The sequence below is a fragment of the Sciurus carolinensis genome, chromosome 9 (assembly GCF_902686445.1).
Source record: "Sciurus carolinensis chromosome 9, mSciCar1.2, whole genome shotgun sequence".
Taxonomy (NCBI): domain Eukaryota; kingdom Metazoa; phylum Chordata; class Mammalia; order Rodentia; family Sciuridae; genus Sciurus; species Sciurus carolinensis.
This window is the reverse complement of record NC_062221.1, coordinates 67,927,885-67,952,579: the sequence shown is the minus strand read 5'-3', so window position 1 is coordinate 67,952,579 and position 24,695 is coordinate 67,927,885. Positions and strand designations below refer to the sequence as shown.

The 24,695-nt window shown below is 37.2% G+C and overlaps 1 protein-coding gene across 4 annotated transcripts in view; it reads right to left on the bottom strand.

Annotated features, from left to right (window-relative positions):
• Osbpl11 (oxysterol binding protein like 11) overlaps window positions 1-24,695 on the bottom strand; it is an 80,597-nt gene that overhangs the window by 54,759 nt on the left and 1,143 nt on the right. For all 4 annotated transcript variants that reach the window (XR_007110284.1, XM_047565031.1, XM_047565030.1 and 1 more), the window contains exon 3: window positions 1,994-2,062. Coding sequence is in view for 3 of the 4 variants with exons in the window: in XM_047565031.1 (XP_047420987.1) it covers window positions 1,994-2,062 (69 nt within the window). In the remaining variant the exon portion in view is untranslated. The remainder of the gene's footprint in view (window positions 1-1,993; window positions 2,063-24,695) is intronic.

Below are 24,695 nucleotides of genomic sequence, written 5' to 3'. Positions count from 1 at the left end.
AAGATGATGCTACGGAGCCACTGGAAATAATAGAGTACTTTGGGCTTTCACTATACATGGATCAATCCAAATGTTCCCCAATCCCTTCTACAGATAGTTTACAAGACATGTAAAATAGGGACAGAAACACAGTCTACAGTAAGGAAAACAACCAAGTTATTGTGCCCAAAGGATAACAGACTTTGATTTAAGCATTTTTAGCAAGTTGGTCTAACCCATAAACTAGAAAAATGTAAAAAAATGGCTAAAGATGTCAGGGATATTTACAAACTGAAAATTAACTTAATTTGTTAAAAGAAAGTGCTGATAAGATTGGCATATTGGGCTGGGTGAGGTGGCACACACCTGTAATCCCAGTGGCTCCAGAGGCTGAGGCAGGAGGATCGTGAGTTCAAAGCCAGCCTTAGCAACTCAGCCCTAAGCAACTCAGTGAGACCCTGTCTCTAAAAATATAAAAAAGGGCTGGGGATGTGGCTCAGTGGTAAAACACCCTTGGGTTCAATCCCTGGTACAAAAACAAACAACCCCCCAAAAGAAACCTAACATATATGTATATATATTGGCATATTGTTGATTTTCTTGCAATTTCAAAATAACGAAGACTGTCAGTTTGGAGAAATAACTTAGTTTTGGAACAGTCCACAGCTTAAGGATCATTAAATGCTACTTAATTCTAAAAAAATTCTAACTTGGAAGTATATCTTAAAATGACAAAAATAAACTTTAGTGACAGTTTTGTATGGAAAAGCAACTATGTGCTTTATTCTGACCTCCAGGGGCTTTAATGCTCAGCACACACAGAATTCCTAAGCCACAGAGGATTCGCTTTTACCTTCGGGAGATGGAAGTAGAAGGGTTCAAATTCTAATTTCATCACTTACAAAAAGTCTGAAACTCACAATAAGATACCACTCCACACCAATGAAATACATATCATTTTAAAACAAAAGAAAACAGAACAAACAAAAAACAAAAAATTACAAATGTTGGCGAAGATGTGGAGAAATTGGACTCCTTATTGGTGAGGATGCAAAACAGTAGAGTAGCTGTGGAAAACAGTTTGGAGTTCCCCACTCCCAAATTAAATACAGTGAGCCAGTCATGGGAGCATGTGCCTTTTGTCCCAGCTACTTGGGATAGTGAAGTAAGATGGATGACTGCTTGAACCCAGGAGTTAGAGGTCAGTCTGGGCAACATAGCAAGAAATCAACTCCTTAAAAAAATAAAAATGAAAAAAATAAAATGAAGAAACAGAATTACTATGTGATCCATCAACTCTACTTCTGCGTATAGGCAAAAAGGCAGAGACTTGAACAGATATTGATTCACCAACATTCACAGCAGTATTATTCACCATAACCAAAAGGTAAAAGCAATCCAAATGTCTATCAATAGATGAATGGATAAACAAAATGTATTACATACATATAATGGAATATTATTCAGCCTTAAAAAGAAAGAGGTTCTGACACATGTCAACAACGAATTGAATCTTGAAGACACTGTGCTAAGTGAAATAAGCAAGTCACAAAAACACAAATATTGTGTGATTCCACTTATAAGAGGTACCAGGATTAGTCAAACTTGAAGACAGAAGCAGAAAAGCAATTGCCAGGTGGGGAGGTGGAAGGGGAGTTATTATATATAGATATAGAGTTTCAGTTTGAGAAGATGAAAAGAGTTCTGGTGGTGATAATTGCACAAACATGTAAATGTGTTTAATGTCACCTATAATGGTTAAAATGGTCTATCTTTTGTATTTTGTCACAATAAAAAAATAAAAAAGTTTATTATCTCTGCCCTGCAACTATCAATTCCACAAAGTATTTGACACAGCTGGCTTTCCTACTTACTTTAGAAAACCCAAGGAAATTCTTTTCTAAAAGGTTTCCCAGACATGTTTTTACTGAGGTAATAACTGAATGTAAAACTACCAGCCCCATTTTTCTGGTTTCTTAGGAGAGACTGATGTCATATAAACAATCACACTTACCTGTATTGCCACCCAGTGACAAGGTTGGTGTACTTCATTAAATAGCCATATACATTTTCCATGTGATCACTGTTTCAAAAAAAATCAGAAAGTGAGTGAAAATTAGAAGTCTCAGGAAGGTAATTGCAAACTTTTGAAAACAGCTATAGATACACATATTTTCCACAAATGCCTCAAACTTTATTTAGAAATAAAATGTACAAGTTTAACAGAGGCATTTAATCTCCCAAATTTCATACCTATATGACTTTATTTTATTAGATTTCTTCAAAACAAAAGTAATATACCATACATTATTTTGTATTATAAATATTAAATAAAATCATTTTACAAGTATAGAATTTCATAAATATAAAACAAATATACTATAGGTATGAATGTTATTTATAAATTAAAATGTTATATATAACTTCTTCAATAGTAAAACAAGAAAATCCAGTTTTATGGTTCAAAAATAAACTAAAAAAGGTATCTAGGTCAAATATTGCCTCTTTAGTCTGCTGTAACATACAAGGGGCCAAGCTCTTTCTGACGTTGATTCTTGGTTTCTAAAATAAAGATCCCGGAGGAAGTTTTGTTGTTATTGTTGTTTTCTGGTAAGGAGGATGAAACCCAGGGTCTTGCACATGCTAGACAAGCATTAAGCTATACTCCCAGCCCTTTTTATTTTGAGCCAGGATCTTGCTAAGTTGCCCAGGACAGCCTTGAACTTGTGATCCTCCTGCCTCAGTCTCCTGTGTACCTGGAATCAAGACTGTGTACATGTTCCCCCTTGCCCTGCATTTTTCTTCCATTCCATGGTTAGCAAGCAACACTGTTTATTAAATGAAACTCCTCAAGTCCTTTTGGTTTCAGGTCAGTAATCTCAGGAAGACAAAGGTTGCCAGTTTCTAAAATGTCAGTCCAAAGTTCTGATAATTAAATACTACTCTGTTGTGTTATTAAAACTGATAGCACCAGCTGAATTCTCATTTTGATATTTTCTAAATCCTGCAACTAAGACAAAGTCCCCTCCCCTCCCACCTCCTTTCCTTCCTCTTTTTTTTTTTTTTTTTTTCTCTTTTCTTGCTGCTGGGGATTGAACATAGGGGTGTTTTACCAGCCCTAACCTTTTTTATCTTTTATTTTGAGACAGGGTCTTGTTAAGTTGCTGAGGCTGGCCTTTAATTTATAATCCTCCTGCCTCAGCCTCCCAAGTCCCAAGGATTACAGGAGTATGCCATGGCACCCGGCAAGAAAGGATTCTTCCCTAGAAATAAAATATATATAGGTATGAATGAAATAAATAAACCCTTTGGGGTTTTGGCTAGAGTTTCTATACTTCCAGCCCCAGGTCATATCCAAGCTATTTCTTTCTGTTCCTTTTGTACTTTGAGAAGCAGAGAAATACTTTTCTTGTCTGGTTCCCACATCTTTCTCAAGCTGTAGGCTTAACCAGCTCTTCTGAGAACCAAAGGAATCCCAATACCCACAGACTCAGTCTCAAATTAATATCCCATAGAGTTCCTTCCCTGTTTTAGGTATTTAACACACTGTTAGTCTTCTCTGATCTTACCTATAAAACTTACTAGGTCCATTTTGTCCTGGAGCTCTATAACCTAAGTATTTATTTATACTCTCCATCAATCCACAAAAAGGTTGGGATAGTACACAACTTAAATTAGATATTTCCTCAACATGACAAGATATTTCATAATTCACTATTTGGGGAATTCCTCCTTAATCCAGATTCTCTATGCCAAATCTTTGTTTCTAAACAAGTGTGTGTCAGTTCATAGCTATTAGTATGTAGTAGAAGCACTACAACTAGGACTGATTCTAGAACTGCATATATTCTTTAAATATATGCAAACTGTAGGGAGAACGCTTCTGAAAACCTTACGCATACGTATACTATATATATATGAAGAAAAAAATTTAACTTCAAAGCAATTGAAGAAAATGCATATTTTTTTTTACCTTTTCTGTCACTACTCTCATTTTACTAACAGTTCTCATTTCCAAATTATTTGTCAGTCATTTAATAGCTAACAATGAATTTTTAAAAGCATACAGTTTGAATATCAACCACTAAAACAATCCAAAGCATACCCTTATATATCACAATAATGCTCTGTGTACAGCTTTCTATTGTTATATTTTATTAATGCATATATCTAAAAAGAGTTAACTTTCTCACAAAAATGACAGGAAGGATACTGTCATGGCTTATTTGATAATAGCATAAAGCCAGTCTCAAAAGAACCAAATTCAAACAAGGAAGTATAAACTTCTGGCCTATTTTTACTAAATAAAACATCTGTCCACAGGTCTCAAAGTGTCAAAAGTAAAAACACTCTAGCCAGACATGGTGGCACATGCCTGTAATCCCAGTGGCCCAGGAGGCTAAGGCAGAAGGATTCAGAGTTCAAAGCCAGCCTCAGCAATTTAGGGAGGACATCAGCAATTTGGCGAGATCCTGTCTCTAAATAAAATATTTCAGAAAGGGGCTCAGTGGTTAAGCACCCTTGGGTTCAATCCCTGGTACCAAAAAAAAAAAAAAAAAAAAAAAAAAAAAAATTCTATTCTTTCAAGATAAGTCTGTGGTCAAGAAACATCTGGTTGCACTGTCCCTCATCCTTCCTCTTTTTCATGTATCCCAAGCCATGGCTATTTAATGCAACCAGCTAATACTGCATGACTGTGCCATCTGGTGGCCAGCATAAAGAGCTGTGTGACTGAACATGTTTGGTTCACTCTACAACTTCTTGGATACAAGTTAAGCATCCAAGGATTTCAGATTTTCAGATAAGAACTGCTCACCAGTAAAGTCTATGCAAGTATTCCAAAATCCGAAAAACTCTGAAACCTAGAACATTTCTGGTCCCAAGTGTTTTTTTTTCCTTTTTCTATTTATAGTTGTAGATGGACAGCCTGCCTTTATTTGTTCATTTTTATATGGTGCCTCACACATGCTAGGCAAGCACTCTGCCACTGAGCTACAGTCCCAGCCCCGCAAGTGTTTCTGATAAAGGATACTCAACCTATGATTGAGTTGGTATATAGCACCTCCAACCTTCATGATTTACTCTCATTTAAAACAGGTGAATTTTCAAAGGGAAAAGAGTAGTGTAGAGGAAAAGGAACAGAGGAAGAAGGAAAGGAGGGAAAGGAGGAATACTAGGGAACGATATTGACTAAATTATACTGTTATATCATGTGTATGTGTAAGTATATGACAATAAATCCCACTGTTGTGTATAATTATAATGTTCCAACAAAAAAATAAGAACTAAAATTGGGGCCTTTCTTTTTTTTTTGTTTTTTTTGAAGCCTTTCTTGAAAAAATAAAATGTGTCAATTTTTATAGATTTTAATGTACCTGTTAATTTTAATAAAATCTAATTGTTAAGGTAGGAACGTACTACATTTTTTTTATATCATGCTACTTTGTGTTCTATGAAGTAGAAGCAACAGTCTAAAAAACTTAAGACCCAGTTAGGAAGACCAAGGCAGGAGGATTCCAAGTTCAAAGCCATCCTCAGCAACTTAATGAGGCCCTAAGCAACTGAGTGAGACCCTGTCTCTGAATAAAATACAAAAAAGGACTAGGGACATGGCTCAGTGGTTGAGTGCCCCTGAGTTCAAACCACAGTACCCCTCTGCCCAAAACAAAACCAAACAACAAAAAAACCTTTAAGACTTTGAAAAATAAGCTATAGGCCAGATGCAGGTGCATGCCTATAATCCCAGAGACATGTGGGGCCTGAGGCAGGAGTATCCCAAGTTTAAAGTCAGACTCAGCAACTTAAAATGTCAGGAGCAGTGGTACAAGCATATCGCTGAGACAAGAGGATAGCAAGAGAAGTCAGCCTGGGCAACTTAGGGAGAACCTGTCTCAAAATAAAAAGGGCAAGGGTGAGTGAGTAATCCTTTATAGAAATAGAGGTCACAGAGAAAGTTATGCAATTAATCCAATTTAACACGTTGGATTTAAGGGAACTACAGGACATACACAGGGAGATATTCTGTAAGGCAGCATTATTTGGGCCTGAGAGATTGATTTGGAAGTCTTCATCATATACACATAAAACATATTTGAAAACATGATGGCAAACACGATTACCTGGGAAGTATTATATTTTATGAGGGATAAAACAGGGTCTAAGGGAGAAGTATGAAGAAAAGTTAAGGGCAAGAGAAGCAAGAGATCAGGAGTTGAGAAGCAGAAGGTAGAAAACTATGAGAAGAGTCTTTCAAGATAAGTCTGTGGCCAAGAATGTTCAATACTACTGAGAGAGAGATAAGACTAAGATTGAGAATTTTCTATTAGATTTAACAACCAAAAGATAACAGTTTAGAGGAATACTAAGGACAGAGCCTGCTGGCATTAAATGAAGAAGACTAGAAGAAACAGGGGTGGCTAAGGGGATGGGATGTGGGCTTAAAGGAGGACAGTTCTAAGTACCTAATGGGAAGGAGGGAGTAAAATGAGAGAGACTCAAGATTCAGCAGAAAGACGGAAATGGGGAATAGGTGGGCTTCAGAGCCCAGGCAGAAGAATTAGATACTGTGATGGTTAATTTAATGTGTCAACTTGATAGGACCACAGGATCCCCACATTAAACACTATTTCTGGGTGTCCGTGAAGGTGTTTTTTACAGTATACTAAAAAAAAAAAAAAAAAAAAAAAAAACAAGGAAGGAGGTTAGATTCATTTCCTTCCTATATGCCTATCTGAACTAGAACACTGGTTTGGTTCTTTCCTGAAGTTGCACTGGGATATAAATCATTGGCTTCCCTGGGTCTCAGGCCCTCAGACGAAAGCTGAAATTACACCACCAGTTTTCTTCAGTCTGCATCTTGCTGATAACAGAGTTTTGAATTTTCAGTTTGCATAATAACCTGAGCCAATTCCCCAGAATCTCAATCTCAGTTAATCCCCTGCATACAAACACACACACACAAATCTTTATATCTGTTGTCATAGATATGTAGAGACAAATACCTATTGGCTATACTCCTGAGGAGAACTCTGACTAACAGATAACCTTCCAGCATTTAACTACAGGTAGGAATTTATGCAAACTGTTGTTAGTAAAAAGAAGGCATCAGTCAAGACACAGGTTAAAATCCCTATTTCTATTAAGCAAAAAGTAGCCTTTGGGAAGGTCTAGCTTTGGTTCATTTCCTGGATTATAAATAGCATGATGGCTGGGCATGGATGGTGGTGCACGCCTATAAATCCCAGGGGCTATGGAGACTGAGGCAGGAGGATCCCAAGTTCAAAGCCAGCCTTGGCAACTTAGCGAGGCCCTAAGCAACTTAGCAAGACCCTGTCTCTAAATAAAATACAAAAAAGGGCTGGGGATGTGGCTCAGTGGTTAAGTGTCCCTGGGTTCAACCCCTGGTATGTATATATACATACATACACACATTCATACATACATACAAATATAAATAACATGATGAAGGGAGGGAGTAGTTTACTTAGCTGAGGAAAAAGCAACTGACATCAAGTAATAGTAGAGGCTACAGCATGGGTACCTCCTTCCACTGCACAAACAAAAAAACTCCATAGGTGTGCTCTCTTTCCCTTGCCATGTGATGTCCTGTGCCACCTTAGGGACTGTCAGCAAGAAGGCCATCACAGATGTGGCTCCTTGATTATGGACCAAAACTGGAGCAGGTCTACTGGAATCCTGGGGGAGATGTTCCAGAATATATGCAGAGTAGATCCAGAAAGCTCAAGGAATTAATTGCCATGAACATTCCAAGCAGCCACCAAGATTCCATTCAACTTGTTGCCCCAAAGTCTCTAAGGTGGGGAGCCATCCATGACTCCTTACGAGAACCAGGTGAAGTCTGAGCCATTAACTAGGAATATCTGGCCTTAGGAATTCACAATTGGATACTCAATCTTCGAGAACGCCTGAGTCACGTGGTATCCTGCATTAGGTCACCACTCAGGTTCAAGTAGTACAGGCACACATAGGTGGGAGTGACCTGCTAGAGCCAAATGGCCTGCTTACCTCCACCCCATGTCCTGTTTTTCTCCAAGAAGCTCCTACAGGTCCCCTTGGACCTGTACCACTATAAATAAAGCAAGCACGGGCTCCTTCCTTTGTTTGAGCCTTCTGGACAGCTCAACTGAACATGCCCCTGCTCTTAGGATAATTCTGCCTTGTCTTTACTTCTGATAAATACGTTTCATAGCTTTTATTTTGTAGCCAGCCCATCCATCCCATAGGACGTATGAAAGACTCTAAGTCTACTAACTATGGAACCCAACCAGTAACTATCAGTATACATACAAATTCTGAATACCTGTAATTAGGTATGTAGTATGGAAGAACTTTTTATTTAGTTAGTTATTTATTTTTGTGGTATTTGGATTTGAACCTGGGGTGCTCTACCACAGAACTACACCACCATCCTCTTTTTATTTTTTCTTTTGAGACAGGGTCTCACTCATGAGGTTGCTAAGGATGGCCTCCAACTTGCATCTTTCTGTCTCAGCCTCCCAAATCACTGAAATTACAGGCATGTGCCCAGTCTGCAATTTATTTAACTTTTTAATTTCCCCCATAGAATGACTACTTCTTACTCATCTAGAGTATGGCCTAAGATATAACAGGTGCTCAATAAACGTTGAATAAACAACGGAACAAAATTTTTCTGTCCTCTTCCCTGCTAAAATTCTTGAAAAAAAAAGGTTAATGCTCTTTGGCCTAAATTTCACTTGTAGATATTCAGTCTAAAACAATGATTAGAAATGTAGAACAAAACCAAACCAAAACCAAAACCAAAACAACAACAAAATGAAAAGCAGACGAAGTTAATATACAACTATGTCCACTACAGTACTACTTATAATGGTTAAAAAAAAAAAATGTGCGTGTGGCAGGGAGGTAAATGGGAAAAAAAGAATAAGAAAAAACAAACTAAATGAAGTAGTATTCCCCAATTAAAATGTATATGAATTTCTAACAATATAGGGTACTGTTTATTATGATCATTAAAACTGCAATTCACAAAATGTTATGCAGTATATAAAATATATGTACAGACTAAAAGTACACAAAATAGCAATTGTGGTTTATCACTGAATGGAAGAATTATCAGTGGTATTTTCCTTGCTCCCTTTACTGTTTCAAATTTTCTAATTTTCATCCTACATTATTTTTACAATCAATTAAAACATTTTTAAAATGTTCAACTGCTGAGCATGGTGGGGCACACCTGTAACCCCAGCAACTCAAGAGGCTGAGGCAAGAGGATTGCAAGTTTGAGGCCAGTCTCAGCAACTCAGTGAGGCCCTAAGCAACTCTGCAAGACCCTGTATGAAAACAAAAAAATAAAAGGTCAGGAGATGCAGCTCAGTGGTTAAGTGCCTCTGGGTTCAAAATCCAGCACCAAAATAAAAAGTTCCAATTATCTGAAATAAGTGGAATAGCCTAGGCAAAGAGCAAAGTGCACCTATGAACATTATGAAATGAGCTGGATGCAGTGGTGTACACATGTAGTCCCAGCTACTTGGGAGGCTGAGGCAGTCAGATTGTTTGAGCCCAGAGTTCAACACCAGCCTGGGTAATATATAAAAATTTTTAAAAAGGCGGGGGAGGGTAGTTCAGCAGCAGATCATTTGCCTAGCATTCTCCAGGTCCCTGAGTCCTATTCCTAGCTCCCCTGAACATATACGCACACACTGGCATAAATTAAAAGTTGTAGAACTTTCCAGTGTGACTGCATGAACAATACCCTTTGGGGATATAGAACCAAGTTTCCCATAAGTCCTTACTTCCTAAAATAGGTTACAAATACCCAAAACTGGGCTGAGTACCTAGGGGAACAGGTAAAAACTATAGTCACTTTTTAGTACAAATTTACCTGACTGTAAGAAATTAAAGCATTTTTATATCAAAACTTACATAAATGTTAAAAAGAAATTTGCTCCCTCCTCACACATGTCCATGTGGAGAACTTTCCCAGAGAGCCCTTATCCTCTCTCAACACTCCTAACCCTGACTGCTCCCCCTTATTCCTCCATAGCTGGTATGGAAAGGTTCAGTTCCTTCTGGGCTCTTCTAGGATCTACCTGCCTACCCAGAGAAGGCATTCTTACTTGGTCTCTGGCAGAGACAAGGTCTCAGTTACCTGTGAGTAGGTGTGCCTAATTGCAGAGTAAAACATTAGCAAACCTACTTTATCCAGGATAAAGTCATTTTCTCCAGTAAGCTTTTCCAATAAATTGATCATTTCCTCACACTAGAAAGGCTAGTGCCAAAAGAAGAGTAAATAACAAGTGTGGTGAAGATGGGAAGAAATTGGAACCCTTATGCACTGATGGTATGAATGTGAAATGGTGCCACTGCTATAGAAAACATTATGGCAGTTCCTCAGAAAAAAATTAAGACATGGAATTACCACATGGTCCAGCAATTTCACTTCTGTATATGTATAAAAGTACTGTATGGTAGGGACTCAAACACATACTGTACACCAATTTCACAGAAGCATTATTCACAATAGCCAAAGGTGCAAACAATGCAAATATACACACACAATGGAAGATTATACAGCTTCCAAAAGGAAGGAAAATCTGGCACATTCTATAAAATGGTTGCTAAAGGTCCATGAGTTCAAGACTTGATCTCCAGGGGGTGCTATTAGGAAGTACTGTTGACCTCAGGAGGTGGGGCCTTACTGGAGGTCCTTAGGTTACTGGGAATATGTCCTTGGAGGGAACCCTAGTCTCCTCTATCCTCTCTCCTTTTGCTTCCTAGCTTGTGATGTAAGAGGTTTTTACTCTGCTACTTACTCCTGCCATGAGGTGTTGCCTCATCAGAGGTCCATACCCTCTGATCTTGGACTGGAATCTCTATAATTATAGGCCAAAATAAATCATTTCAGGTACATACGGAGAGATACCTGAGAGAACTCATAAAGAGAAGTGATTTATTTTGGCCTACAATCATAGGGATTTTCCTTAAAGGAAAAGGGGAGGGAAGGATAAAATTACATAAAGAACCAATCAAATACAAATTAACAGATGAGCAAAAAGATGTCTTGTAAAATAGAGGAAGGAGAAGAGGAGCAGGGGAGGACAGGAGGGAAAAGGCAGGATCGTGAACTAAAATCGATTTCCATGAATGTATAAGTTTGTCAGGATGAACCCAACTAGTATGTATAACCATTAAGCTCTAATTAAAAAAAAAAAAAAAAAAGATAATACAGTGGTTAACAAAATGGTTAGCCTTAAAAGTATTAGGTTAAATAAAACAAGGCAAACATAAATATGGTACAATTCTGCTTATATAAAGCACCTAGAATAGTAAATTCATAAAGACAAGAGGTAGATTACTAGTTGTCAGGGGTTAGAGAGAGGGGGAATGGGAAGTTTTTTGCTTAATGGATAGACCGTTTTCATTTAAGATGAGCAAAAAAAAAGTATGGAAATGAACAGAGGTCATGATTGTGTAACGATGTGAACATAATGCTACTGAACTGTATGCTTAAAATGACTGAAGTGGTAAATTTCATATTACATATATTTTACCACACTAAGAAAAAGTACAACTTGATTGTAACCTGTGGGATCATGTTTATTCTGTCTCAGTTTGTCCTGAATGCAGGATATTATTTATTGACCTTTCAAAAATGGAGAAACAGATATAGATAGACAAATATAAAGATATAGATATTACAAAGTAGACTACAAAATTCTTTTGAATATTGAAGATAAAAAGAAAATTCCAAGAAGGTATAACCTTAAACCACAAACTAGGTGCCCTGAGAGTACCAACTGTCTTTGTTAGAGATATTTCACAAAATTTGAGAAGCAGGGCTGTCAAGTGTTCACCCACCTAGACCAAAGGAAAAAAATCAAAAAGAAAAAAATACTGTGCATAATCTGGTTCTCATAATTAGACACTTAATCACAGAGCTTGGAAAAAAATGGCACAACTATTCCTACATGGGGCTGGGGTTGTGGCTCAATGGTACAGCACTTGGCTTGGCAAGTGTGACACCCTGGATTCGATCCTCAGAACCACACCTAAATAAATAAATTAAATAAGGGTCCATCAACAACTCAAAAAAAAACAAAACAAAACAAAAAAAACCCTCCTACATGGCAAGGTAAAAAGTTGCCTCTAACACCTCCACCAAGTTAGGAAGCTGTTTATGATGATGAAAAGAGCATGCAATTACACCAGACAAATTTAGATTTGAATTCCAATTTGATCTTGGGCAAATAACACATCTATACCTAAGTTTCCTCATCTGTAAACAGGGATAAGGAACATCTATCTTGTAGCAATGAAGCAAAAATAAAATATTATATATTTCAATCTCTATATGTTTGAAGAATATTTCAACATGATAAGTGCTTCACAAATATTGATTCTCTCCACTCCAGGAAGTCAGTGCCTCTGCTAGCAAAGGGCTCATTTTCTAGATCAGGTTTCTAAGTCTCTTGTCTTTGCAAGTCTGACACTTTCAAATGAGAATATTGGGACCTAGGCCCTGAGACTTCTACTTCTTTCATTTAAAAAAAAAAGAATTACTAGCTGGGGTATAGCTCAGTGGTAGAGTGCATGCTCAAAGCCCTGGGTTCAATATTCAGCACCAGTAGGTATCTTGTCAGGAACCATATGAGATTTACCCTACTTACAAGCTAGCAAATTAGCTGCCACAATTTCATGGATGTTGGCAGAAGACATGAGACTCCTGAGTCAAAGACAAGAGACTTTAGTTCTCACAGCAATAGATTTTTTAGCCCAAACACACAGGGCAACATGAGGAGCAGGTGATGCCTATGTATGTGATGGGTTGTGTTAAAGGAGGGGAACCTCAAGCATAAGGAACCTAAGTTTTTTAATGAGCAGTAAGCCTGCCTGACTCTGCCAAAGGAAGACATTATCATATTGGACAGCAAATACACCTGATATTGGCCCAGGTGCAGTGGCACTCTCCTATAATCTCAGCAATTCCAGAGGGTCAGGGAGGAGGATCACAAGTTTGAAGCCATCATAGGCAACTTGGTGAGACTATGTCTCAAAACAAAAATAAAAAGGGCTGGGGATGTAGGTCAATGGTAGAGCACCCCTGGGTTCAATCCCCAGTACTGGGGGGGAAAAAACCAAAAAAGTCAAAATGACATTAGTTCAAGAGGGAGACACTATCTTCCAAGGCTGTCTGCTATACAAAACATTCTTGAAAAATAGTATGGAACAGGGTTAGGGATATACTGCAGTTGGTAGAGTGATTGCCTCGCTAGCAATCCCCAGCACCACAAAAAACAAAAACAAAAACAAACAAACAAAAAAAAACAATAGTGTGGAACAAATAGCAGTCAATACTTCTGCTCACAAGACATGCAGGAGTAAGACACAGCAAGAATTGTCTTCAAACAAGTATTACAGTCGGGCATAGTGGTGCATGCCTGCAATCCCAGCAACTCGGGAGGCTGAGGCAGGAGGATAGTGAGTTCAAAGCCAGCCTCAGCAAAAGTGAGGCACTAAGCAACTCAGCGAGACCCTGTCTCTAAATAAAATACAAAATAGGGCTGGGGATGTGGCTCAGTGGTCAAGCACCCCTGAGTTCAATTCCCAGAACCAAAAAAAAGTATTACATGTAAATTACAGTGACAAGTCTCTTATCCAACCCTGTCCTCCAGCCACCAGTTCACCTTTTCAGAGGTAAGAACTATAAAACTCTCAGCATGTAACAACTCCATCCAAACACCTAGGAGACCTGACCAAAACTCTTGCAGGGCTTCTAGCAGCATAAGTGTCCCCTGGACAATCCCATTCCTCACTACAATGCCCTCCTGGGAAAGCCCAAAGCTTCCAGAATTTATTTTTTGTTCTAGCCAAATACTTGATCATAGGCCCCCAACCTCCCCTTTCTTACAGCATTTATTAAAAAGGCTTTACAACTATGAATATGTACCTTACAATTCAGAAGTCTTAATCCACTCTTTTGAAATGTAATAAATCATTAGAAAGGATTGGGTCTCTATTTCTCAGATTCTCATGTAGGATAAAATCCTAAATTCCATAATTGCCAGCTAGAAAACACAGCTTGTTTAAGCACATTTACACTAACCAACTTGTCAATTCTCTACTTCTATTGAAACCCACCCTCTTGTTCTCCCTTCAAAATGCCTAATCATCTCTGCACAAATTGGGATGGAGTTTAGCTCTCTTACTGTCAATAGTTACTGAATAAAATCTGTTTTTGCTACTTCAATGTCTGGCTGGGTTTATTTTAGTCAGAGGCAAGGACTTCATTCAATTTCTTCAAAGATATTCTATGTACCTACAAGCATACAAAACACACATACATGACACAGTGTTTCTAAAACAAATGGCGGCAATCATATGCACTGTTCTATACCTTGCTTTTTTCATGGAACGGTTTTCTTAGAAATGTTTCGTTTCAATAGGTATGGTTCCAATTCAAATTTAACATTTGCTTAGCAATCTACTATATAGCAGTTATATATTTAACCAGTCCTCCTACTGATAAGCACTTGTTTCCAGGCCTTGGTTATAGTAAACAATGCTGCCACGAACCAAGTTGTACATATCTTTGCGTACATTTGGTAAAAGAGAAATTCCTACATGAAAGACTCTTGCACTTTTAGCTTTTATAGACACTGTTAACCTGTTCTTCAAAGAGACTGCACCAATTTAACTCTTACTGTTCAACTTAAAAATGGTGTGTTTCCTCACACTGGCCTCAAGGCAGCAACTGTTTACCAACAAACACAGGATATCACTTATCCCCATCAACAAGATGTTTAGACATGACTAATAGGCTTTTCAATATCCCTGATGTTTAAAATTAAGTTTGTAAAACTTAAGTATGAGGTATCTGTTACGTTGTAGAATGAGCACCAAAGGATAGAGGATCTAGTTTTAACTTTTTCACTGATTAGCGCCATGAGTGGCCTGAGTCAAATCAATTTAAATCTTTGAATGTTAGTGTTCTGCTATTAGATGTCCTTTTTGGCCTAAAACATGTAAACAATACTCTGAAAAACATTTTTTAAATGTCTTTATTTTATTTATTTATTATTTTTATGTGCTGCTGAGGATGGAACACAGTGCCTCACACACGCTAGGCAAGTACTCTACCACTGAGCTACAACCCAGCCCCAAAAAACTCTTAAATATTTTTTCTTTTTACTTTTTATTCTTTTGAGATACTGAGGATTGAATACAGGGGTGGTTTATCACCAAGCTGCACCCCCAGTCCTTTTTACTTTTTATTTTGAGATAGAATGTCACTTAGTGATCTTCCTGCTTCAGTCTCCCCAGTTGCTGAGATTATAGGCATGCACAATCATGCCCAGTTTCTAAACATGATTTTCACCATAAAATCGTTATTTCAAAAATTAATTCTAAGAGCAATATTAAATTTCACATTAAAAATGTTCAGAGAGGGCTGGGGAGATAGCTCAGTTGGTAGAATGCCTACCTTGCAAGCACAAGGCCCTGGGTTCAATCCCCAGCACCGCAAAAAAAAAAAAAAAAAAAAAAAAAAAAGTTCAGAGAAAAGTATTTTTTCTAGTACAATATTTCACTGATCTAATTTTTTTTTTTGGTACTGGGGATCGAACTCAGGACCTTGTACTTATGAGGCAAGCACTCTACCAGCTGAGCTATCTCCCCAGCCCCTGATCTAATATTTTTTTATGCCCCATATGTCTAAACCCTCTTCCCAGTGGTCATTTCAATGAAGCATCTCACATCAAGAGAACAGTAGGTCCCTAAAAATCCTATTGTCATCTTCCCCATCTGAATGTCTATCTTTGCACATACATCTATCTGGCTTTAAACTGTACTTAGTTCTAAAACAGATTTACAATAGCATTTAATTGTTATCCAAGACTGCATAAACCAAGAACTAAGAACAAAGAATGCCTCCTTAGATGGGTGTCACAAGCCTGTAAATCAAAGTTACTTGGGTGCTGGGGTCCAGCCATAGCAGCAGTCGGGGGTCCAAGGTGGATAGGAGGCGTCGGCGCAGTGGAGAAACAGCACACAGAGACACCAAGTGTTCTGAGGCTGAGTCTGAATCTTTATTGTTCACAGTCTTTTTGTATGTTTTTTCTTTGGTATTGATTACATCATTTCATTGTTAATACAAGGAAATGTTAAGTAAAAAAATCTTCAAGAGTATAATTAATGATCTTATTTAATAAACATGTTTTTACTGTATGATAGCTTAAATAAAAAGAAAAACAGTTCCCAGCAAGGTAAAGGCACCATGCTCCGTTTAGTTTTAATTTCCCTGAAAGAATACGTCATTAAGTTTCTGTAAAAATTACCCCTTCCAAGAACTCTAATGTTAGTTATTAACAGTGGAATGTTTTTTGTTATTACTAACAGAGAATAGAGGAATCAGCTTATAGTTAATATTTATTCTATTTCATGTACTCAAGGACGGACTAAAACTCTAACATAGGAAGAATGTCTACATAGGAAGAATACAAATTGTACCTATGATTAACCTATTTATTTATTAAGTGGGAAAAATATCCTTAAACTTAATCATAAACACTAAGAAAGCAATGAAGACCAAATACCACATCAAAGCTCAAAGGAATACTCTCATATACAACTTTTAGAGAATTTTGTATACTAAAAGAAATCACAGGTTCCTTACAAATTTGAGCAAATCATAATTGCTTATTTATGATTTCACCTAAGCATTAATATTAAACTTTGTTGCATGTTATTTTGTGTCCCAGCACCATGAAATCTCCCCAGTATTCTCTATGATCTGAATCTAAGGATATATTAATTACTAGTATTAAAAGCAACCGCACAAGGAGACATGCCACGTCTATGGCCCCCAAGAGGGAGGATGATCGCTCAACAGAACCATGTCAAGCGTTGAATCCTCTTCTCCAACAGAACTGTGTCAAGTGTCAGAGTGGTAGGAAATCAATGCAGCACTTGGGAGGCTGAGGCAGCAGGATCACAAGTTCAAGGCCGGTCTTGGGAACTTGAAAAGAGGTCATGCTAATCATGACCAGATTAGCAGAGACATAGGGGAATTCTCTTGATTGTTCACTCTTTCTCAACAAAGTGAAACAGTCAAGTTTTTATAATTCTTAAAATATCTGTTACTGAATAAGTCTGTTCACAAATCACTTCATTAAGCAAAATAAGTACAGAAGACTATGCTTCGCTAGGGAAGAATATAAAAATGTTCCCTTTCCTCTAGGTAGTATAATTTACATCAAGAATATTCTCCTCTGGGTTGGGGGTGTAGCTCAGTGGTAGAGAACTTGCCTAGCACGCATTAGGCCTTGAGATCAATCCTCAGCACCGCAAAAATAAATTAAAAAAAATGAAAACAAACACCAAAAATACAGCATATCAAACAACAAAAAAAGATACAGTAAATCCACAAACCAATAGTTTTCAGAAACAACTTTCAATGAACTGCAATCTATCTAAGAATAACACTACCAACTTTTTTGGGGGGGGTGGGGAGGTATCAGGGATTGAACTCAGGGGGACTCAACTAATAAGCCACATCCCCAGCACTAGTTTGTATTTTATATAGAGACAGGGTCTCACTGAGTTGTTTAGCACCTCGCTTTTGCTGACGTTGGCTTTGAACTTGCTATTCCCCTGCCTCATACAGGCCTGTGCCACTGTGCCCAGCAATACTACCAATTTTTAAAAACATATTTACACAGAGATCCCATCTTCACAAAGCTCACAATTTAATCTTCATAAACATCTTTCAGACAATTCCTTAGCCTAAATAAAAAATAACATCCAAACAAAAAGTACAATCAAAAGTTTACCACTACTATAATGCAAAATAGTATAAAGCCTAAAAGTTCAAAATACCACAGTATACTATGCCCAGTCATGATTAAGCTTACGATTTTTTAAATTTTTAAAAAATTTTTTTAATTTTGATTTTTATTTTTTAGGCTTATGATTTTTTAAAGTTTATTATGGAAGTCCCAAATATAATTAATTAGGTCTTCTTTATTGAATCAGGAGACATTTGTTCCACTGCAATTTAGATGAGAGAAAATCTGAGGGCTGAGGATACAGCCTATAGGTAGAGCACTTGCCTTATAAGGCCCTGAGTTGGATCTTCAGCACCACAAAAAAAAAAAAAAAAAAAAAAAATCTGTACTCAAGCATAAATGACTTTACCATTTTTCCCCCCATGTGGTGGTAGATATGGAACTCAAGGCCTTGTGCACGCTAGGCAAGCACTCCGGCACTGTGTTACATCCCCAATCTTTCGGTCTTTACCATTCTGAGTAATAAAGCTTCCCAAACTATATTTTAATAATTTCAAAAGAAATCTATTGAAAAATTTATCACATTTGAGCTCTTAATTATAATATATAATCTGCTCATAAAACCAATGGGACCAAAACATCTTTATAGTCTTCCTACTTTCATGCTATCCTGTAAATAATTTTGTACAATGGAAAGTTTTACCCAGATGGAGGTAGCTGGTAATTCCTCTTGACTTCATGGTGAAGAGCTAACAATTTATTCAGTTGAAAGGCAAAAACATAATCTTTAATTAATATAACATTAATGAACATATATGTAGAGCAAAAATGTAAGGAAATTAAGAAATCAGTGCACACCAAAATAAACTAAATCTTGCTCCTCAAGGCTGGTGTTCTCATTAGATTTTGGTACAATATTTTGTACTTTCAGTTATTTGCCTATAAATTGTCTTTCCCTTGTTCTTAGCAGCATCTATACCAGATTTAGATAGGGAAAACAAAAACTGGGGTACAAGAACACACATACATTCAACTTTCCTTTTAACTCCTGCATAAGAAAAAAAAAGCAAAACATGTATGACTTTTTCTTTAAATCAGTCTCAACAGAAGAGGTAAAACCTCCAAGATAGTAAACACTGGGTTATATATAGATTAATCTCCTTGTTCCATTTGCTAATAGGTACTGTTCCTTGTAACAGTGTATTTACAGTGGAAAAACCTCAAATATGACTACAAAAATTATTATTTATACTAACACATTTGAAGACTTCTACCCATTTACTCAAAAGCTAAGCTACTTGCTAATGAGGAAAAGAGATGTGCCTGTTTGTTAATAACGATTAACCAAGCCAGGTCTGATGGCACAATTCTATAATTCCAGGTACTCAGGAGACTAAGGCAGGAGAATGGCAAACTCAAGGCTAACCTAGGCAACTTGGTGAGACCCTGACTCAAAATAAAACACAGGGTGGGGTAAAAGGGTTGGGGATGCAGCTCTTGCCTACCATGTGTGAGGCCCTGAGTTCACACTCCAATAAGGAAAAAAGGAAGGAAGGGAGAGAGGGAGGGAAGCAGTAAGCCAATGCAGAACCCAAAAAATAAAATAGCAGGTCTATCACATATCCTAGTTTGCCTTGTAGTTCTTCCTCTGGATAGTTCTCTTCTGCCCATTTTAACAAATAGGTAGTATATTTGTAGATCTGTAAATTTCCCTGAAAGCTGATGTGAAGAATAAAAACACGAGCAAAGTTTGTTTTATAAACTTTGAATATTCACTATGAAAAAGGAAAAATTCAGAATGAAGAAATCTGCCCATAAATGGTAAGTAATGCCACACATCATATGAATATAAATTACTCTGAAAAGAAGTAAATTTAAGGTTAATTTAATAAATTCAATTGTCAATTTTAGTTTTAAAAAAAGATCATGAGATATTTTGCAATGCAGGCTCTTCCTTTTCCTGATTCTTTTGATGATCCTCCAAAAATAAGCCTTGGAGTTCCTACTTTCATTCTTCTGGGTATGTACATTAATTTGTAAATAACACCGGGCACTGTCGCACACGCCTGTAATCCCAGCAGCTCCAGAGGCTGAGGCAGGAGGATCATGAGTTCAAAGCCAGCCCCAGCAGTTTAGCAAGGCCCTAAGCAACTTAGTGAGAGAGACCAAGATAGTAAACACTGGGTTATATATAGATTAAAATTATTTTATGTCTTAAAATAAAATTTTAAAAAAGGGCCGTGGATGTGGCTCAGTGGTTAAGTAACCCTGGGTTCAATCCCTGGTACCAAAAAAAAAAAAAAAAAAAAAAAGGAAATAATAAACAGGAATGCTCCATACATAGCAGAGGCTCAAAAATACTTGCTATATGAGTTAGACCACTAAACAAACAATGAAACAAACCATGTACTAAACTAGTTATTATCAATAATTATTCATTCCTTTAGAGAGTTTCTCTACTTTTAATACCTCTATGCAAATCACTCCCTAGGAATAAAAAGTTCTTTCACTCACTAGGTATGTGACCATGGTCAACTCATTTCAATATTCATTTTCTTTTCTTTTGGCACAGAGGATTGAATCCAGTGTTGCTTAACCACTGAGCTACATCCCAAGCTCTTTTCATTTATAATTTTGAGTCAAGGTCTTGCAGAATTGCTTAGGGCCTTGTGAAATTGCTGAAACTGGCTTTGAACTTGCAGTCCTCCTGCCCTCCTGCCCCAACTCTCCAGAGTTGCTGGAAATATAAGCTTGTACCATATACCTGGCCAACATTCACTTTCTTCAACTATAAAATAGAGATAACAATGCCCTTCCTGGAGTAAGGAGGAATAAACGTAGTAACAGAAAACACTCTGAAGACAACTACCTACATTTCCAATGTGCCATATCTCTGCGGGCTGGCTAGATATGACATGTAAATGTTCTCTCTGCTTAAGCTCCATACAACTAAAGTCAAACATAAATTTGATTCTCGAAATCTGTTCTCTAAATTTCAAACCTAGATGACTAGGGTCAATTTTTACTTCCTTCCCTCACTACCACCATCCACTCACTAGTATCTAATCATGTGCTAAGTCTGTCAAACTTTCTTTTAATGGTTTCATTCTTTTTACCCCAGTTACCTTGTGTCTAGGTTGATTACAATGATATCCTAGTAGCTTGGTGTCTCTTATTTCCTAACAATCAAATCAAATCTATTTGATCAAGTTTCAACCTCTCAGCTTAAGAAACAAATTTCTCAAGAGTTGATGACAATCTAGTCGGGCATGGTTGTACACACCTATAATCCCAGCGGCTTGGGAGGCTGAGGCAGGAGGATTCCAAGTTCAAGGCCAGCCTCAGTAATTCATTGAGGCCCTAAGCAAGACCCGTCTCTAAATAAAATCTAAAAAGGAGTGGGGATGTGGCTCAGTGGTTAAGGGCTCCCTGGATTCAATCCCCAGTACTGGAAAAAAGAAAAAAAAAAAAAAAAAAAAGAGTTGCTGACAATCTGGAGCCCAAGTGATAGACACTTTCTGGCATGAATCCCGATAATCCCATCTGCTGGTATTCACACCCTGTGCAGAAATGGCTTCTAATAAACGAGAAAAGTGATGTGACTTCTCAACCATGCTTAGGTTAAGAAGACTATGACTTCACCTCCCTCTAACTAGTACTCTCTTGCCTTCTGAATACCTGCCTCTAATGCTCTGTGGAGAGGACCCTATGACCAGGAACCAAATAAAGCTTCCAATGAAGTCTTTATACAATAGACCAAAAGAAACTGAAATGTGCCAAGAAGCTCTTGTGAGGGAGCTATGAAGTAGACCCTTTCCATGACCATGAGCTCATGAAAGACCCACAGCCAGAGGACCCAGAACAAAAGAAAAAATGCTATTAATCATAAAGGAAAAAAACTCAAAATGGGTCAGATATCTAAATTTAAGTACTAAAATATAAATGCTGAGACAAAAACATAGGTGCCTTCTGGGAAAGACTTAAATGAATAAACACATTTGCGTTGTTAAAAGAAAAAAATAGGTGCAAATTCGTCGTCCTGGACTTGGCAATCATTTCTTAGATGTGACATAAAAGTATAAGCAACAGAAGAAAAAACTGAACTTCACAAAAACTAAAAACAGTTTTACTGTAAACAATCCTATCAAGTGAAAAAACAACACACAGTAAGGGAGAAAATATATGCAAATCATATATGATAAGGGAACTGTATCCAGAATATATAAAGAACTCTTACAATTCAATAATAAAAAGATAATTTAAAAATGGAAAAGGATATGAACAGACATTTCTTCAAAGAGATGATGTACATAACAACCAGTAAATACATGAAAAGATGCTCAACACAGAGAAACGCAAATCAAAACCATTCTGAGATACCATCTCATAACAGTAGGATGGCTAAAATAAAAAAGGCAAACAATAACAAGAGCTTGTGAGGACATGAAGAAATTGCAAACCTTTACCTTTGCTAGTGAGATTGTAAAATGCTGCAATCATTTTGGAAAATAGTCTGGTGGTTCCTCAAAAAGTTAAAGTTACCATGTGACCCAGCAATTTGACTTCTAGATATATATTCAAGAGAAATGAAAACACATGTCCATACAAAAGCTTAAACAGAAATATTAATAATAGCATTAGTTATAACCACCAAAAAAGGAAACAACCCCAATGTCCATCAACTGATAAAACGAATAAACAAAATGTGGTAGATTCAAAGACTGGCACGGTGGCACACACCTGTAATCCCCCAAACTCAAGAGGCTGAACCAGGGAACAACTTACTGAAATTCTGTCTCCAAAGACAAAAAAGGCTGGGGATGTAGCTCAGTTAAAACACCTCTGGGTTCAATCTCCAGTACATATTCATATGGCATATTCAGTGGCATATTCATATGAGAGAATATCATTTGTCTATAAAAGAAGTAATGCTATGTGATGCAGTATAAATGAACCTTGAAAACATTGTGCCAATTAAAATACTAAATCTGGAAAGTCAAAACCCAGGTTCTGAACCACAGGGTCTTCATTAAATTTCAAACACTTCAACCACTTCAAAGACATAACCTAAAATCTCCATTTTAGAACTAGAGATAGCCAGGCACAGTGGCATATGCCTATAATCCCAGCAACTTGGGAGGCTGAACAGTAGGATTCCAAGTTCAAGGCCAGACTCTACACACAACTCAGCAAGACCCTGGTTTTTTTTTTTTTTTTTTTTGGATACCAAGGATTGAACTCAGGGACACTTAATCACTGGGCCACATTCCCAGCCCTACTTTGTATTTTATTTAGAGATAGGATCTCACTGAGTTGCTTAGCACCTCACTGTTGCTGGGGCTGGCTTTGAACTCTCCATCCTCCTGCCTCAGCCTCCCAAGCCTCTGAGATTACTGGCGTGCACCACCTTGCGCAGACCATTTTTTAATTTTATTTTGGGACTGGACCTAAATTGCCCAGGTGATCTTGAACTTGCCATCATCCTATCTCAGCCTCCTGAGTCACTGGGATTATAGGCATGCCTCCCAGCTCAGTTCCTCTTTGCCTTCTTAAACAGAGTGGACTCCCCTTGGAAACTTTAAGTCACTGTAATTATGATTACTGTACTACGACGATGTGCATGTTAAATTTTATTGTCAATTGCTGTTTCCTATGTTATGTTTCTCCTATAACCTTTTTTTGTATGTGTTTCCAATAGATTGTAGTTTGAAAATTATACAACCATTAAATAATACCCTAAATAAGGGTAACAGGACTCTTTATCAAAAGGAAAGAAGTAAAGTAGATGGCTTTATGACAACTCTCCTAGTGCTAAGAAATCTGTTTATTTTCCACTTCAATTGAAAGTGAGTTTCAAAGTTAAGGATATCAGAAGACTGAACTCTGGACTGGAGGTGTAGCTCAATGGTAGAGCACTTGCCTAGCATGTGTGAAGCACTGGGTTTGATCTTCAGTATCACATAAAAAATAAATGTATAAAAAATAAATTAACGGTATAAAGAAAAGAGGAAACTCACCTAACTACCTGAAATTTTACTTTATCTTGCTTCTTCAATTACATAAGAATATCCCTCAAAGCAATCCATAGTTTTATACAGTTAGTGTTAAACCACACACACACACACGTACACACACACACACATTCATGCTAATTCCAAAAGTGAACCTAGATATCTGACAATAACTAAATACATTTATGTCCTACAGCTATTTACCAATAAAAGTTATCATGACTCCATTTTGATATGTTATACAGTTACACATATTTCACATATATGGATAATATTCATAAGTATATATCCAACACAAAATCTTGGCTTTCTCACCTTCCAAGTATCACATACTTTTCACAAATACAAATTGCACAAGGCTAAAAAGGACTACAATTAAGCACGCAGGCAATTAACCAACACTTAAGAATTCATCCCTTTAGTTCTAACACTATAGGATGTCCTGATTTCATTCATTCTTAAAATTACAGATATTCATTTCCCCCTTTACTTTAGGTATAAAGCATCAAAAACCAAAACTAGAATACAACTTCTTTAGCTTTTCCAAGACTCTCTCCCTGTTCCAAAAAGTTTTTCATTCATATGAGAATTCAAATTATTTATGTATATTCCCTCTTCTAAATCACAAACTTCCAGAGGGCAAGAATTTATGACAAATGTTTTGAGCACCCAGTATTTGCTAGCCTCTGGAAAGAGCTGAGTTAAACAGTTCTGCCCTCACAGTCTGTCAGAGAAGGCAGGCTTGTAAACAAATTACAACACTGGCAAAAACAGAAGTGAGTACAGAATTAAATCAAAGGAAGACATAACTCTGGGTTGTAGAGGAAGTTCAGGGATACATTTCTGCATTCCTCAAAAGCCCCTAAATAAATACCTGTTGAATGAACAGAATCTTGCTAATGAGAGGTGAGGTCCCAGGTCC